Below are 19,083 nucleotides of genomic sequence, written 5' to 3' on the forward strand. Positions count from 1 at the left end.
TCTGATTGCTGTTCAGAGGTTAAAGTGCTGGTCCCCACAAAGATTACACAAAGTTTGAATAGTAGCTGATCGACTGATGTCTGTTTACCCAGAACGTCCCTACAGAGTTTCTATTTTTGGTAGTCCGTGTATTTGAGGACATAGGTCCGCAAATGGATTTTAAAAAGAAAGAGACACAGGAACCATGTTCTCCGTAGCGCTCCCACAGTTCATGCTTTTTGTTGTTTCGGAGACGATAGGAAAGGCCTTGTGCCTTTTGTACAGCCCGTGTTTGACGGGAAGCAGATCTGACTCCACTCCCCCACATGCTGTCCTGCAGGGAAAGCAGAACTGCTTTTTTTATCCTTCCTTCCATCCAGGGATGCTGGCAGGACCTCACTCTTTGCCGTTTCCTCAGTTCCCACCCTTTAAACAAGGGCCCCCATGGGCCGTTGGGCCTGTGGGGATGTTAGGTGTATCCTAAACGTAATCATCTCAAAAGGGTCACTCAGCAAACACGAGGCGCTCTTCCCTGTGGCGTAAGGGCGGGCTGCCTCCGTTGGAGGCCGTTATGAGAAGCAAGGGGCAGCCCAGGGCCTTGGCTGGTCTGCGCCACAGGGCTCCCCTCACACCCGCCATGTTGTGCCAGGAGTCAAGAGGCTTGGGGAGAAAACAAAAATCCATGAGGAGCATTCTCAAGCCTTTAAAAATATCACACCCACTTGTAGTTGCACAAAGACAGATTTAAGCAGTTTTTCATATTCCCTATGAAAAATGACCATCAAGGCCCAGCAAGAAAGCAGAGAGGGAAAGTAGGTGTGTGTTTGTCTGCAGATAGCAAAAATAGAACAACATTTTTGCAAACTATTTTTCCAGTCTGCCAAGAGTGATTTCTATACAATGTATGATACAATCAAGAAATCTGCCATTCTGTAGATTTCTGCAGTTTACGATCAGCCAGTTGCAATTTCTCTCAATAGCTGATGATGGACATTGTGTGATTCATGACCTAGCTAACCTTCGTTTTTAAAGAGAATCATAAAAGCATAGAATTTTCTAGGTTGGAAGGGACCTTTCAGATCATCAAGTCCAACCGTCAACCTAACACTGACAAAACCATAACTAATCCATGTTGCTAAGTGCTACACCTACCCATCTTTTAAATACCTCCAGGAATGGTGATTCCACCACTTCCCTGGGCAGTCTGTTCCAATGTTTGATAACACTTTTGGTGTAGAAATTTTTCCTAATATCCAACCTAAACCTCTCCTGGTTTGTTGAGCTCTATGGCTGCAGAAGAGTTTGTGTTGCTCAACATCGGGGAGCAGGAATGGGATAAACTCAGCGTCTGTTTAAAAGAATCATCTTACGAACTGAGAAAAACTGCAAGAGATGTGCTCATCACAGATCTAGCCCCACTTTCTATTAAGTGGGCTAAAAACATAATAGCATTTAATCTACATTTCTTATAAGAACCTCTAAGGGCCAGTGACAATGTTGTGATTGTTAAGCCTGTTACCTGAGTACCTCAATCAGGGGGTATTGTGTGACTGTGAGCAAAATGTGGGCAGATTTTGCAATGGAAACCTTGGACAGAATGGGAATAGGAATGTCTTTCTGACTTCCCCAGAGGACCTCTCCTGGGGCAAGATACGGATGGGCTCGAAACAGTCAGATACCACATACCAATAATGAGCAGAAGAAAACAATGCTCAGAATTGGTTTTGCCCAATTCCTTCCTCACTTTCTCCTTCTTCTTCATTCTCACATTGGTTTTCACACTTAGATGCAGCCATGAGGTTGGTAAATGACTTATAGCTACAAAGGCTGACAAGCTGGCTTCATGGAAATCAGAGACAAGAGACCCTGATTTCAGAAGAACTAGAACTTCATCTGCAATGTAAAACACAGATCATGAATATTGTGCTGCTTTTGCAAGAGTATGAGATGAGCAGAACTGCCATTTTGTCACTGTGTGACACAAGACTATTTTGGAGCTACTCAAGTACTCCATTCAGTTGAATACAGAGGACGGCTGTGAGTCAGCTGAAATTATTTGTTCCCTTTTTCCCTCTAATGAGTATTTGGGTCTCATTTTCAAAGTAGGCCACATTAGACACATTAGAGTTGGCCAAGGATGCTGGTAGACAGACATCTCAGTCCTTAGTGAAGCCTCAACAACTGAAATGCAGTTTCAAAACAACCTTTATTCTGCTTGAAGACTTATTACAATTTTTAAAGCAACTTAAAAACAAGACACAGCTCCATCAACTCTATAGCTTGAACAAAATTTCAAGGAGGCATGTTTTCATTGTTGCCTTGTAAAGGCAATTTACAACCCACTTTACCCTCCACCTCCTCAACGACCATTTTAAAACAAAGCAATCTTAATGTTTTAAAGACATTTAACAGAACAGAGCTTTATTTTTAAAAACAAGAATAAAAAAAAATAGCAGCATCTTGGGCAGCTAATGCAGTCTCATTAGGACAAATGCAATGTAACATTACCAACTCTCACAGTCCAATTTAGTCTTCAACTGCAGTAAATACAACATGATTCTATATAAATGTTGCATTTTGGAACCCTGTCCCATGGGAGGCATTGTGCTTTGAGCTGCCCATTTCTAAAGTGACCCCGATAAAAAACAGTATCAGGATTCACCTTCCCAACTTAATACCATGCATAGCAAAAGCACTGTGTGAAAATCGGCAGAAGTTTTCCCCATTAGAAGCATCTGAATGTTTTCCCAAGCATTATAATTTCATTGCCAATTACAAGACAAAGCCATTTCTTCACTACAGAACAGTTGACACCAAACAGAAAATCTGAAGATTTGGTTTTACAGATTGCTTGACAAGATTTCTTAGATAACTGAACCATACAGACAATTTTTTTTTTAAAGAAAATATCCAACAACACAGAAACTCAGTTTTCTAACTGTATTTGGAAACATGCCGCACTCACAAAGGTCTAGTGTGCATGTGTGTGTGCCTTTAAACAAAGTTAATTATATAACTTACTGAATTCAGCAAAATGATCATGTTCGGTGAAATTGCAGCTATACTAAGATCTATTCATACATAAACACAGCAAGTGTGCACGCATATGAACAGATACATATCCCCAAATCTGCAAATTCAAATTTCACCTTAAGGAAATTAGAAACTCCTGATTTTGCTTGTGGGTTTTGGTTCTCTGTGTTATGTCTCATACCTTTCAAAGGCTTTGTGAAAGTGCTGCTGCAGTGCAGCGTAACTCAGAGATTTAAAATAGAACAAAAAATCCCCAAACCAAAAAAATGTAACAAAACAAATCCCACCTTTGAATCATATTAGATGGAAAAACTAACTGTCAATACAAATACAGAAAAGCACCGTGTTTCTTCAGTTATATCCCCATACTATTTTTCTGTATATGTTTGAGATCAAATCAAAACTGGAGTGAACAATATGGTACATTAAGGACAAACAACTCTGCAGTGACCAGGGCCTTTGGCAGGATGTAGCTCCGTGCATTAAGGAGAGAGGGAAATGCAGAGGCCACACAATATGTAAATACCAAAGAAAACCCACTCATGCCAATTTCAGGGTGTCAGTGATCCTTGCAAATTGCACAGACCCTGCGTAGGCAGAACTTCCCCTTAGGAAGCCCTGAGCACTCATCCTCGCAACATAGTGCTTATTTCTCATCGTTGCTTGTGCAAGAAAAGCAAGTGCCAAATTTGCACACACACAATTTTTTTTCTCTGTTACAACAACAGATGAAGAGAAGTTGTACAGCACGACAGGAACAAATGATATCCCATACTGGGCTGGGCATGCTAAGGATACGGCCCACTGACATAGCAGAGGTTTTCGTAATACGAGGAAAATTAGATCCAAATGCCTTAACTACAATAAAATTTCATGACAAATGCTACGCGAAACATCAATTCAGATTACATATATTTTGCTTATAGAGAAAAAATACAATTTTACTTTTAAAATAGTTAACAATCAAAAATTAATATATGTCCAAAGAATATCTTGGATTGCTACAAGTGTTAAATTGTGGTATATTGAACTAATTTGTAACTTCAAGCCAAGTAGTATAACTGGCATGCTAGAGTAACTGTTGGTGCTTTTCATAGTAAAAACCAGTTATTAGTAAATCAAATTTACATGGTCCTACAGGCTTGAAAAACGCGTGGAATGAGGAGGGGAAGGGATCAAGACTAAAATTCTATTCAGAAAAAATATTCAGAATAATTTTGTAAGTGGTGACTATCCCAAAACATTAATGTTGGTTGAATCTTGTTTCCTGATATAAATTCTAGTAAGAAAATACATCTATAGGAAAGCAAAGACAATCCACCAAAAAATATAAGAGCACAAAATCAAAATAAAATCAAAAGGGTTACAGCCTCAGAAATGAAGGAATAATGTAAAAATTAAAAGATAATATAAAAACTACTGGAGACTGGCAAATTTCTTATTATTTCCAATAGCTTAATAAGTACTGCATACTTTGAATTAAAACACATGTATCTCTAAAACAGAGCTATTATGAGAGAAGTCCATGGGTCTTACTCTTTTGATTGTGTGTGCAACTCCCTTCAACAGTAATGGGTCTTGCCTTTGCATCTTAGGGGAAGAACAAATTCTTATGTTCATTTAGTCAAAACTTTTCCAAAATTTCTCTGAATGTCATTACTTTATCAATTTGCAAGGTGTGAATTTTCTTGGTGGTCAGAAAGCACCCACAGTGAATTGTCCCAGAATTCCTAATAAATTTGCTCTAGCTGGATTCATGTATTTGTTTCATTTAGCTAAACCATAAGCCTTTAAAGTCTCTGGTGCCTGAAATTACAGAATTGTTCACTTTGATACTGCCTCAGTCTACAAAATTATTAAAATAAATCCAAAATGTTAAATATGGTAGCCTAATCATTTTCAAAACAGATATTTTCCAGTCTTAATTAGCTCTAAGTTGTATTCAAACGTTCTCAGTAAAGGTGGGAGTTTTTTTTACACAATACTAATACAAAAAACAAACCTAGGCAACAGATTAGACAAAATTCCTTCATATGAAATGAAAATACCTTTACATGCTGACAAAAATTCTGCCACAGTAGGTCAAGAAGTCACTTATTTACTATGAATAGTGGATTCATTCTGAAATCCAAACTATCTACCCCAGTAGCCAAATTTCTTGTTTTTTTCTGCAACCATCAGAGAAGTATACACCATTTTTTGTCTTTCAAATACAAAGACAATCATGATAGAAGTTCAAAATGCTTCAAGAAGCAAACATAGCGTGGTACCGTATTCTAAAGTTATCTCTGAAACAATATTGTTGGACTCAGTGATATTTTGTAATGTTCATATATTTTTTATTGAATAAAGCAGCTTTGAAGCTTATCAGGCACTGCCCAACAAAATATTTAGTCCAAAAAAAAAATTACCAACTTTTAAAACTTCGAGCTAGTAGCTCAATATTCTATACAAAGAAAACTGTAAAATATTTCATAGTTTTAATTCTGAAACCAACTCTTGCTGGCTTCCTGTACATTAAAAAAAAAAACAAAAACAAACCCCAAACAAACAACAAAATGAATAACAAAAATAATCATCAGGAAAATATTCTCAGGCAAAAGAAAGAAAGAAAATGAAGACAAGGAAACAAGAAAGAAAAACAAGCTTAACCTGTAGGTATGCTTGAGAGAATACTACAGCCTAAAGAAAATTCAGTATTGCATAGCACAGTCTAAGAATTCAGCTTTTAGCAAACAGAAAAGGGAAAAAGAGAAGCAGTTTGGTATTGACAATTTCCATCAATGATAGTTAGTCATCCAATACTATGTACATTATTATATACTGTATGCCATTGAAAGTCCTGTTTTCTTCAGTCTTAAATATATTCTTAAAACAGGATTTTTAAACGTCTAAACAAAACACTTCCTGGCACTTTGCTATTACAATTACTCTGAACAACATACTGTAACTGAAGTCCTTTTAAAGTGTCCCTTAGAAATGAAAGTGCCATTCTGCTACATATCATTCACCAGAAACCAAAAAATCCACAATGCTGTGTGTCTGTATCCACTGAGTGCAGCAACACCAAATCCAAGCCAGGTCGTGACCACAAAATTCCAATAACCGAATGACAAAAACCTCTTACACCTTGTGTCTGGAGAATCCAATATTCTAGCTGGTAAAGCTTCAGAAGTGGTCGTAAACAAGCACCATGTTTAAAGGCCTCTAGGTCCCTGCAGGGAGATCAGGTTAGGATTTCTCTCTCTCTCTGTATTTTGTTTCTTAATTAAAAAAAAAGCACTTCAGATTAGAAACATACGTTCACAGCTTAATACTGTGATCTCTCCCACTGCAGTTGTGAAGGAAAGAAAGCTCTAGTCCCATCTGAAAACAGATAGCTTTGATACTGCAGCTGAAATTCTTGAGTAAGGCTGAAAGGAGCCTTCTCTCTCCAGAGGCCTCAATGTTGTCAAATCTTTTCTTTAGAAAAAAACCAAACAACCCAGAGTATTAAGATCTTCATCGCCTCTGCTGTGCATATACTGGGTAGGCTAGTGTGACATTGAGAGAGTCATTGTGCTGCACGAGTGATGTGTGTTGATAATGTAGCACCAGTTCTTTGAGCGAGTTGTACAAGTTATATGGCTCTGCAAATCCATACCCAGTAGGTGTTTTGTTTATCACACAGTGCTTTACTTCTCCATCCACCCTAAAAAGGAAAAAAAACCAACCAGTTTTTAGTTTGTCAGTACAGTAAAGTTAAGCTAGAAAATAAGGTATTGGCAATAAATTTTAAGATGGTAGTCACTACATAGAATTCCTGTCTTCTGTGGTATGATAATAGTAAAAGCCTAGGTTTAACCCAAATCCCAGATGTTGTGTTAGCTTAAGGAGGAGGGAGATAGGCAGGACTTAGCAGCTGCACATAAAGCAGTGCATCCATGCTTTCGTTTCCCTTCTGCGTGAGGCTCATCTGTGGGAGTGCCACAGGTTTGAGCTGGGTAAGAAAGGCAGCAGCAATAAGGATGGCCTCAGGACTTGCTGGTCTAAGCAAGGCCATCCTTCAGGCTTCTAAGCCTGAAGGTCCAGTTGGATCCATGCACATACAAGTGTCTATCTGGCCCTGGCTCAAGGTAGGTGTCTCAGATGTTGGTTACATCATTCACAAATTAGGGTACGTACACAACAGAGCAGGCATAGCAGCCTTGTTTGCTGCTCTCTCGAACAAGGAATGTTCCATCTCGCTTTCCCCGCAGCAGATTTTCAGCTTGGCTTCTATTGATATTCCCCACATTCCATGTTCTCTCATCATGATGGGGCAAGTCCTCATCATCTTCTACCATAGAGTATTGGCTGTTGAAATAGGACAAAATGTGTTTGTGAAACTCATAGCAAAGCAAAATCCACAAATTAAGTAGTCCCCATTTTGTATTACTTGAAAAAAAATGTCAGTGGTTACTAGGATGCCTCCCTGGTAAAACTAGGGATGTAACCCATGTAATATTGCACCATTCAAACCACTGAATAAAAATAAAATATAAGTTCTGGTTCTTGCTTCTTTTAAAAACACTCATGTAAATCTGAAGAAGGATATAAAAGGATGCTGTGCTATCTTTCAGAATCTGCTGTGAAGCACTTCAATACTTCTACCATTGCTCACTCTTTTGGTAAATAGCAAGCCCAATGAAATCAATACCCTCTGAGTCAGCTTCATTTCCAAGGATCAGAACACTTGGTCAGCAGTGAAAAGTCATGCAATGTAGCAACTACAGCTGCTGCTCGGGAAAGCTACGAGCAGTTGTACAGATAGACAGATTAATTTTTTTATAGGGGAGATGGCTTTGTGGAAAGGGTAGAATAGTAGGCTGCTCGCCCTCTACTTATAACCAGATTATGAGAAGAGCATATAATATAGGGCCTTCTCTACCAAACCAGCCACCAACTATGAAGTTGATTCAGAGTTACAGAGAACCCTCTGAGCTAAAGTCCACCATGAAAGAAGATGTCTCTGGTTCAGCTGTGTGGACACCGCTTTGATATTCTGCAGTTCCAGAGCTCCCCACTCCTCCAGCAGCCTATACTGGTGGGTCCTGCCTCTCCTGCTCAGCTTGCAATCAGTCTGTGTTTTGGTAATGTATTTATTCTCTCTGTAATAGGTTTTTAACCAGTTTTCCTTGGTCTAAGGAAACATGACTTCTCACTTATCCACCATTCTGTCTTTCTGAAGATTCTCAAAGTAGTCTACAAGAATCAGCAATCTCACAGAATTCAGTTTTTCAGAAAGAAGGGGTTTTTTTCGGACAGCATTCTCTCTAGGTCCCTTATCCCATTGTACTCGAATGTCCTGCATGATATTCAAATGCATTCAGCAGTGGCTTTATTTCAACCAGCACCTACTAAAAGCAATTTCTGTTTTTCCTGCTGCTCATTATATTGATTTTTTCTGCATTACAACTTTTTTTCCTAAAGTCATATTCTGAAAGTTTAGTTTTTCAGCAGAAATCTGAGGACTTACAGACTCACTGGCAAGGAGAGTAACAGAGTGAGAGAACACGAAGATTTTCATTAAACATTTTGATGCTACATTAAAACTATAGCCTAGCATTGTTCTTTGTCTACTGTTTAAGCGATGGGAGTACTACTGGAAACAGGTGCCTACACATTCATCATCATATCACCTTTGAGCTGTGCCAAGACTGAATGAACAACACAGCTTTAAAACACGTATGCCATTTTTATCACCTGCTTCTACCAGTGCAGCCACAGCAGAGATGCACAATTTCCAAGATAACAGTAGGAGACTCAATAAACCAAGCCAAATTAAAATAGATTGTGGACAAGGCTAGAATGTAAATGCACAACACAGTCATTGTCAGTCTGCTGCTTTTGCTATACGTTCAGCCAGGCAGCGTAAAAGGCATGCACAGGAAACTACATAGGCCGAAAATGCTGATACAAATATTACTCAGACAACTTTGTTTTTCTATTTGTTCAGTCCTCACTGTTACTACACTTCTGATACTATTTTGTGGCTTGCTTTTGTTTAAATTTGGTCTACATTCACACCACTCAGGTGTTTTTTACTTTTTTCCCCCGAATGAAATGAAACGTATTCATTAGGCAAACCCCTGTCAGAAGCTATAGTAAACCGAATTGCTGAAATGACAGAATACCATCCTGCCATTTCCCAGAAAAATTAACCAGACCACAAAACCAGAGAATGACTACTCTTCAGCATATATAATTTTATCATCTCCAGTAGCAATGTGGTATACTGTGGTATCTACCATTGTACTAGACAGCACCATAGTAGCAACGCTTGAAAATTGGAAAAAGCCTGCCCATGCCTAGGAGACTTTCTGAACAATTTGTCCATCCATATAGCATCTCTATAAGATATTACGGCCTTATGATCTTCATTTTGCTGGTAAGAATAAAGACATAGGTTAAATGACACTGTTTTGCTAGAGTAACTTGATTATGCATTTCCTTGAACAACTGAGAGTAGGGGTGAGATAGAGTCCCTTCTAATACTTGCATGATGTAGGCTGTCATGTGTTAACAGCGTGCATTGTTACTGGAGATGTAGGTTTGAGATTTCCTCTATGTGGTCCAGGAATTAAATATGCTTTATCTCACTTTTGCATAATATGATCTGAAATACCAGAAATATTTAAATCTTTTAATACTCACTCTTCTGTATTTTCATTTCCAAGCCATTCATTTAGCTTCTTTTGCCGAACACCTTTTTGAGTCAGCCACCTGGATAATAATTGCAAATAAAATTAATTGTTAGTCACTGAAGTTGGATACCAACGAAAAAAAAATAATTGTTAACTCATAATGATACTCACATCAAGTACTGATCTCTTGTCTTCCTCAGCTGTATGAGGTCTGGCTTAATGCTGTTCATACGCTTGTCTATCTCTCTATATTCAGCTGCTTGCTTCTTTAAATCCTCTTCTAATCTACGCCTGCTGTCCACGATTTCACTTATTCGAGACTTCAGTTTTTCATAGTTGTGCATAATTCTGAATGGAATAATGTGGTAGGTTACACTCTGATGATGTCTTATTCATAACTTTATAATTAGCTATTTAGTGGCATAGACACTTAAGAGTACAGATTATTTCTCAAGATTTAGCTATACATTTTGCAAGTTCCCATCTACCCTATTTGAGGCTTGCTTTGCTCACAACTGAACAACTTTAAACTCGCCATCTTGCTTTAGTTTTAGGCAGACTTAGACTTGGCATTGTTTCTTTCTTCAAAATCATACAATTTGAAATACCAATACTGACCTTTGTATTTCTTTTTCATTTCCTTCTCGTTTAAATTTTTCAATGTATTCCTTACTGTATCTTTCTTGTGTCTGGCACTGCTCTTCAAATATTTTTATTGTTTCATTAAATGCTTCAATAGCTGTTCTTTTCATTTGAATTTCCTGAAAAATAAAATAATTGTTATTACAGTTGTTATCAGACAGAAAGTATGATTATATTGGCTTGTATCACAGAAACGCTTCAGTATATTGTAACAGAAGACTTCAATACCCCTTTACCAGAACGCATTATGTATGCAGAGCCTTACAACACAGAGGAAAACAGGCCCATGCAAAAGGTTACCATGATGAGGCTTTCCATGATCAGGTTTTCCAAGAAAGAAAAACTGCTAGACAAAAAGCTAGCTACAATCTTCGCTTTGTATAAATAAGTTTTATTTGTGATGATTACAGCCTTACGGCAATGCACTTTGTGCTTCGTAACAACTAATGTACATGTGGCTTTATGAAATAAAAGTGTAAGATATTGGCCTGGACAGGTCTCAAAGAGGTCATCTAGTCCATCCTGCTCCCCCTACCTAGCTAGTTGATCGTCCAGTCTTTTAAGTCATTAGTTCAAGTTGCCTGCACTTCTCCCTCTGTCTTCAACTATGTTTAGGCATATTTCCTGCACGTTTTAAGAAGCAGTCTTGATTCTGGGTCTGTAAAACAGCACTAATTCACTGGCACTTCAAGATTTGGCTAATAATTGATTCAGTTGAAAGAAGGATAGAGGCAGCTTTTCATTCCTGAGCTGTGTGTACACACATAATCTCTCTACTATGCATAGATGAAACCAGATCCTTCAAAGACTAGTAATAAAATACAGTGCTTCCCTGAAAATGTGTCTTGAAAACTTTCACTCGTATGCAGAACTGCTGGTAAACCAAGACCGTTCTGTGCTTGGTTTGGATGCAAGTGTCAGACTTGGGCACAGGGTGGGTTAGGTTACAGGTGGTGACTGTTCAAACATGAGTAAGCGATTCTACTATACTGAGCAAGCACTTCAGATATGTTTCCTCTTTTGGGCAATGGCAGTGGTAGCGAAAGGGAGGGGGAGGAAGATGAAGGAAGGTGGCAGTATGAATATTATTCCGAATCTACAAAAGTCTTCCAGTCTCCCTTTAGTGTCAAATCTAGCTCACCTGAGATGTTCTTGTGTAGTCTTCATAGAGTCTGTCATATTCTCGGCTTTTTTCTTGGAACTGGGTATTATATTCATGTAATTTCTTTCCCACTGCTTCTATGCTATCCTCTTTTACAACTTGATCCTGGAATGATGAGCAGGAGGAAAGATATTCCGTAAAGAAACAAAGATATTGCACAGATTTTCAGGATTAAACTGCTTAAAAATGCCTAGTTACATGGTAAACAAGACTTCTCTTTCATCAATATGGAGATATAATATACTATAGTAAAACACGCAAATGAGAAACTAATGACAAAAAGCAATTTTGCATTGCAAGTGTTCAGCTTTATACTGCAAGTTATATATTTCATCATTAATGAGTGGGATATTTATTAACATAAATTTATTTATTAATAATGTATCTGTAGTATTTAAACTTTTAATTATTTACATGCAAACTGTGTAGTTGGTTTTAAACAAAAATATCCGGTTTTATACCCACTTTATTTTTTCAGTTATTAACAGAACTGAAGTTCTTCATGATAAATGACAACCCAGTCTGCATTAATTTCTCTGTATTTAAGTGAAACACAAAGAGAATAGACCAAATTACCTGCTGGTACTTAGACACTGGATACAGTAATTTCACATCCAGTTTAGGATTATACTGGGCTAGAGATTCATTCCGGTAGTGGTTTATTAGCTCAACCACAGAGTTGAAAGTTAATGGGTCAGAAAAGCCATATTTTCCATCTCGATGAAATATTTTGATTAATTTGTTATTTCCTCCTTTCCTGCAAATAAAGTTTGTTGAAAAGTTAGGCATACTTCAAGTACTACTTCCTAAAGAACACTGTATTTTAAATGCAGTGTTTTACTGTCAAGTATTACTGTCAAGTATTATTAGCATAACTACTCTTACCTTAGCGTAAGTGTGTAGTCCCCATGCATTTTGGTTGAAGCGTCTCGTACCAAAAAGGTACCATCAGCAGTGTCTCGAAGCTTCTCATTTACTTCTTCTCTAAAATGAAAGCAAAAGTAACCAATCATTTCAGCTGCTTCTCCCTCATTTATCCTCTCACTGTGTTCTAAATTCTTCTGTTTTAAAATAAATGGTTTTTATAAGCCTTCTTGATCTCCATATTAATATATACAGTTATTTAATAGCTTATTTAACATTGCTGGAGAACAACTGGGATATAAAAATGGTATATCCTACGTCCTCTCACTGTTAGACAAAATTGTATTAATGCAAAGGTCTTTCTACTTGTTCATACAAGCCTGCACATTTGGAGCAGCCAGTGCTGGTCTAATGTACCTATATATAGTACAGTTAAAAATGTTGCTAATATATGGCACTTGTTAGTCTGGCTTGTTAACTATTGTGCCTACAGTTGGAAGTTCTGTATCAAAGACAAGAAGAAAATACTTATTTTTTGGTGCTGTCCTTTCATGCTAGCATTTCATATAGCTGTCTTAAAGTAACAGAACATTTCACATACTACATTCTAACTAACTGCCAGTAACTTTTTCGTCATGTTTGGAATAAAACCAACCGTAATATGTTTGTGTTGGAAAATATCCTAAAAAATGTCTTTTAGAACCCTAATTTTTCTATACCTAACCATAATACATACACACAGAATAACAGAGCAAAAGCATAAAGCCAAACATAAGAAATACATGTCTTGAGTTGATTTACCTTGAGATATCTCCCCAGTACCATTCAGCATCTTGTAATGACATGTTGTTATTCATGCCGTTGTTAGTTGCAGTGTTAGGTTTCGGTGGCTTAGGAGGCAGTGCTGCAGATGAAAGGGGGGGAAAAAAGTTGATTATAACTCACTGAAAACCCGACTATGTATTCCTTGAAATTGCACATTATTACATGAATGAGAAAAAAAAAAAGACAATAGTTAAAAAATAGAGTTTTCCATCAGTAATAATCTTTGAAAGACATTACAGGAATCAAGATATTTTACTGAAAACAATATAATTCAACAAGAAAGATGTACTGTTTCCCAAAGGTATGTTACTTTTGCAAGAATGTATTTTAAGCAAAATGTAACACCATACCCATCTCCTCCTCCTCTGAAGAAAGCATTTGAGAAAAAAAAAATTCTGAAGTTTGCTTTAACCTTTTTCCACTCAGGTGAATATAAATAACAAAACATGTAAATTTTTTTTTTTTCCTCCTATGTAATGATCTTAGGGGAATGTTGCTGCTCCCTTACCTACAAGCTGAGTAATAAAAGATGCAACCCCACAGCAATACTGTGTATTTTAAGAAGAACTGGGTTTTTGTGATCCTCAGCATTCTGTGCAATGATTTGCCAAAAAAAACCACTTTAAGAAACCCATCTGTGACCCAAATATCTCTTGTGTTAATCTTAGTATTCTACAGAATAAACTGTGTTCCAAATGCCAGGACTGATTAAAAACCACATCCCCCTCTTCTCAATGTCAAAGCTGCATACGTATACCAGTGGGTTCCAGAGAAGATACTGCAGCACTCCTGACTTAGTAGCAAGGGGGACTACATTGGAATCAGGATTAAAAATCAACCCAGCTCTTTCAGTTCTCCAGTAAGTACATCATTCTCTACAAATGTCCCTGACCTGTATATTACAATCAGCTACAAAAGACAATGTTTTTAAAGTTGCAATGAATATCAAGATAGCATAATATTTTCATATTATATGAAAAAATGATGCAGTATCAGGTATTCAATTAGCATTGCTAAATTTTAAAATCTGTTTTTCCTCAAACAATCCAAAACAATGACTTGTAATCACTGTTTCAGGAAATAAAAGTGTTATTACAGCATCTCCTTTTAGTCACAGTGTGGAACAGAGATAGCAAAAATATTAATAAAAGACAGACAATTTTTTTCTGATATAATAGCAGAACTAGAACTACATCTGACAGAATAAAATCAAAACAGAAACAGGTCAATTCAGTCAAAAATCAATTAAGTAAGCAGACAGGTATTTCTACAGGTTATGATTCTAATTACTGTAACCATGCACTAAGCCACAATTTAATTCTAATTTATGCAAAAAAAAGGAAAAAGAAAACTATTTGTATCAATGACAAAGTAAAGAAATCCTATATATCCACTAAGAATTTTTCAGCAGCTATTGTAAAGACCAAAATGAATTAAGTCTTCAATAATAAGACTGCAGTTTTACCTGGTGGATCCATTTCTATGTAAAACATCAAGTCTGTGCCACAATTTATATCTGTCTTAGGATATTCTATATCCAGTTCTTCCATATTCCAAACAGTATTGTACATTTGTATGAGTTTCACTGAGTAAGCTCACATACAAGAAAAGAGTCAGGCTCTCTTTGTAATGGTGTCTTGGAATTCATTTTAAAACCTATAAGGGGCTGCACTGTAACCTATTACATCATAATCCTCAGCCAATCATGTCAAAATAATGTCACCAGACCACTCCTGTTTCATCATTTTCTTCTACATTAATCTTAAAACAATTTCAGTTTCAGAAGGAATCTACATTCAGAAGAACTGCAATATAAACCTGGTATTACAAACAAAAGGAGAGAGTGGGCTCTCCTCGCCCACGTTCCCGGCTGATTTTCCTGACTTTGCAGCATGGTACAGTCCAGTCCTGGCAGGATGACAAAAGGCTGATATGCTGCAGCACGTAGCTCTTACACACACCAGCACACAACACATGCACGCTCACACACAGGGCAGCTCCCTTTAGAAGTAGGTCGGTCACACCTCACTTGCATTCTCCTGCTCCGATGCCTGAAGTTTACCATGCAAAAAGCTTTAAAAGCCTTCTGGAACTACTGGACATATTAAAGATGCAGAAGGGAAAAGAGCGTGACTCTGTGTGTGTGTGTATCCATTACACACCCATTTTACACATGCACACACACATAGCCATATATATCGCCACATAATGAAATACAGATTATGTTTTTAAACTGTAAAGATTTCTACTATTTTAATGGACACACGGGTCCAATACCCTTGATATTATTACACACAATGTGCTTACAGCAGATGTGTCTTCCCGCCTCATCATTTTGTAATAAAATACAATTCCAATCGATCTAGATTAAATCATTTTGATATCTAAAAAACAAGTATCATAATCTCACATTCAGCAGACTTGCCTAAACTGTCAAAGAAGAAAGTCAAAACTGAGCAAGATCTTCAAGTGATTTTGCTGAACATAAAAAGCCAGCCTGTCAGGATACAAAAAGATTTAGGCTGCCATTTCACACTGTTTCTCTACCCTGTTCTCACTGAGATATTTATCAAGTTAATTGTTTTTAAAGCAAGAGTCCCTTGTCAGTGTCTCCTTCCTCACTTGTCTTCATGTCATCAGTATCCTCCTACCATTTAGAAATTTTGGTTCTTAACTGCCCCCCCATCACTGACTGCAACTGTCTCAGACCTCTTGGAAGAAACATGCACAGAACTGACTATTAATTCCAGAGCAGAATGCTATGTAAAGCAATGTGAATGCTTTATACTCGCTATAATCTATTGGGGCAGAAAAGGAGATCCACAACAAAGACTAGTTGCAGCAACTATCTGTGCCTACATCATAAGGAATCCTGATGTGGCTGAATTGTGCTCTATCTCACAAATACTCATTAAAAAAATTAACACAATTTATAGCCTTCCCCATTATTTCACACATATCTACCCCCGTTCTGTGCCCCTCAGCAGCCTACCCCTTTTGGACAAGCATTAACATACAAGAACATGTCTAGAGTACCGACAGCTACAAAAAATGCATGCTAGTTTGCTTTATACGTTAACAAGCTTAAATTCATTCTGAAGTAGACTCTCCCCTCCCTGTTTAGGTAAACACGCTCCAAAGATTGCTTCCATTTCCAAAATGAAATAGGATACTTAAAATCATCCCAGACACAAGTCCAAACACTGAACTTGGAGGTTTAGCCCACCTGCTACCCGCACAGTTGAGTTGCCAAGGTAATTATTTAAACTAGGTTACAAACATTTCCTACAAAGACTATGTGGCTGCATTTAGGTCTCATGTGGGATCAGTAAGCTTTTTTCATTCCGACTAATAAAGGCTTTCAGGAAAAAATTAGTTCTCCACTGGTGGCCAAATTCGGGACTGTCCACACTTTTATCAGGCTAGTGCTCGGCTCAGACTAGCCTAGCTTGCAGGCAAGAAAGAAAAGACAGGAGGCAGACAGGTGATTCCCCGTTCCCAGTATAACCTGGAAAGGTACAGAGGTACTTGACTTTCAGTCATGTATCTTAAGACCATGAAAGCTCTACCTGGTAATCAGTTACAGTAAAATACTTCCACGAGGTGAAGAAGAAAACACACACAGAAATTCAAAATCACTTACTTTGTAAATTATGCATCGCAAATGCTCGCCCTTGTAACACAGGATGAAAATACAATCCAATAACCTGAAAAACTTTTTGGTTTCCTCTGATAAAAATCTTGTTTTAAAAAAATCCCCAAAACTCCTTTTACTAGGAAGCTTCTCTGTAGCAATGAAGAAAAAAAAAATTCTGAGAAAGAGATTGCTCTGCTTTCCAACCAATGTTCCATAAAAAGCTGCAACATGCAGTGAGAAAATCCAAGCCTTCTCTCTCTTCTTAACTGCTTAAAGCTCTGTGCTGTGCAGAAGGTATCCACTTACTCTGGTTCATCATTAAAAAGTGAACCTGACTCCTGACTCTAGTACTGTAAAAAAAAAAAAAAAAAAACCAACACCACCCTTGGTAGCTTGCACGTCTCTCTCAGATAAAGATCTCAGTTTCATGATTAACTTGGCCAGGTTCAAATATTTGCTGAGCCAGGGATTTCAGGTGGGGGAGGGGGAGGCAGATTCAAAGTAAAAGTTGTCATCAGCTAACAAGTGGCCAATGCAGGGCTAACTTTCTCATTTTAGCTAAGTAAATGAGAAGACCATTGTAAGAGGCCTTAAAATAGCTTCTGTCACTAGCTGCTGAGCGCAGAATTGAAGTCGAGAAAACACCATGCACGAGCAAACACAGGAAGCGGCTAACTAACTTACTGCAGAAAAAAACAGAATCAAAATCTCCCTTGAAAAGAGCTGTATCTCTCAGAGCAGCTCTGTGCAAGTAAAATAGCCTGCTTGCAAGCACAGCATCATGTCCTACACACTCACACTGGATCACAAATACAGGTGCTGCTTGAAGACCCTCAGCATGACACTGTGAGGCATTTTATCCATTTCCTATAAACTGAAAATAGTAGAAAAAAACACCTGCCCATATCCATGGTGTTTTCCAGTACGTCAGGACTGTTCATTTCTGGGGCAGGCAGGCAGGAAAAGGGACTGTACAGAGAGGGAGCAGTTTAGGTCAAATATATTTTCCTTGCCTTAGTGTTTGGTGGAGATCAGATTTGCTAAAGGAAGAGAGCAGCAAATGAAGAGCCTGCTCCCCTTTGCCTACAGGGGTTAACTTCTTTGCCAGCTACACTTTTACAAGGAAATAAATTCAAAGTGAATGGAGAAGCAGATCACAAGATTAAATTCAGAGAAAGAATAAAACAGGATGAATATTTTCCCACCACTTGTTGGAAACAGTGACAACTTCTAGTAGCTGTGTTCCTTGAGATCAGCTTGTGCTCCTTATGGCAGTCAAATGGCATTGAAAAGGTTTCACCTCCCAAAGACTCCACCTACCGAAATCCTCATATGTTACAAAATACCAAACCCACTTGTACCTCATAACGAAATCCCAAATATCTGCAGTACCATTTTTGATGTTTTACAGTTGATGGATGAGCTTCATCTAAAACAATCCCTTGCTTTTCTAGTTTTAGCCTTTTCCTACTTGAACAATTGTCAGTTCTATATATAATTTAAAGCATTTTAAAGCAGTTTTAAGTCATAAAGGTACAGCCTACTTCAAATGGAGACGGTAACCTGTGTTTCTGAACTAATCCAACTTCTGACAGTAACTGATATGCCTCCTATTTACTGTTGAAATTATAGAAGGGGTTGATAACACTTGTTGGTTTACAGGGCCACAATACAGAATCATATTCTCAAAGGAGAAAAGAAATCCCAAACCTGGTTCACTGAATTTTTACCATTTTAAAAAGCCCAGGTACCCACACAGAGATAAAAGACAAGGCTTTGTTCCTAAGTAAATTATTTTTTTTTTTTTATTCTGGTGTCTTGTGCAAAAATGAGTTCCTAATCATCCTGCAGAAGGGAATAAAGTGTCCTGTCAAAAAACAGTACTGGCATCCACACGTCTGCATTTTCACACAATTGCCCTATCTTAAATTTAATTTCAAAACCTTGAGTGGTGCCCATTGAACCTAGAGATTTGCATTTGCAGAAAGTCAGCAGCCTACTATTTTTTGCTGTCATACTCACAATGTTCTTCTATCTATAAAGCTTTTTTTCCTAAAAAACTATGTATGAAGCAGGAAGAGAACTGATCAGGTCTGACAGGCTTGCACATGTGTGTGTTACACGTACTTACATACAAATACACACACACATATATAACAATCTGTAAAAAATTCTAATACATGTTGTTTCAGTTTTACCAAATACTTTCAATTAGGTATTGAGAAACATAAAGCACAGACTACTGTCAAATCCTAAACCAAGAATACAACATTCCT

At 37.6% G+C, this 19,083-nt stretch overlaps 1 protein-coding gene across 4 annotated transcripts in view; it reads right to left on the reverse strand.

The window, feature by feature from the left end:
- Positions 1–2,166: 2,166 nt before the first annotated feature.
- PIK3R1 (phosphoinositide-3-kinase regulatory subunit 1) overlaps positions 2,167–19,083 on the reverse strand; it is a 61,618-nt gene continuing 44,701 nt past the window's right edge. For 2 of the 4 annotated variants that reach the window (XM_063319437.1, XM_063319438.1), the window contains 9 exons: positions 13,147–13,249; positions 12,367–12,465; positions 12,058–12,238; positions 11,461–11,586; positions 10,296–10,438; positions 9,849–10,025; positions 9,688–9,756; positions 7,177–7,347; positions 2,167–6,703 (listed from right to left, as the gene is read on the reverse strand). In XM_063319437.1, the coding sequence (XP_063175507.1) occupies positions 6,514–6,703; positions 7,177–7,347; positions 9,688–9,756; positions 9,849–10,025; positions 10,296–10,438; positions 11,461–11,586; positions 12,058–12,238; positions 12,367–12,465; positions 13,147–13,249 (1,259 nt within the window). In that variant the 3' untranslated portion in view covers positions 2,167–6,513. Of the gene's footprint in view, positions 6,704–7,176; positions 7,348–9,687; positions 9,757–9,848; positions 10,026–10,295; positions 10,439–11,460; positions 11,587–12,057; positions 12,239–12,366; positions 12,466–13,146; positions 13,250–14,635; positions 14,828–16,813; positions 17,135–19,083 lie in introns of those variants that run through there. The other 2 variants (XM_063319441.1, XM_063319439.1) reach the window with 2 other exon arrangements.

Source organism: Chroicocephalus ridibundus, chromosome Z (assembly GCF_963924245.1).
Source record: "Chroicocephalus ridibundus chromosome Z, bChrRid1.1, whole genome shotgun sequence".
Lineage (NCBI taxonomy): Eukaryota > Metazoa > Chordata > Aves > Charadriiformes > Laridae > Chroicocephalus > Chroicocephalus ridibundus.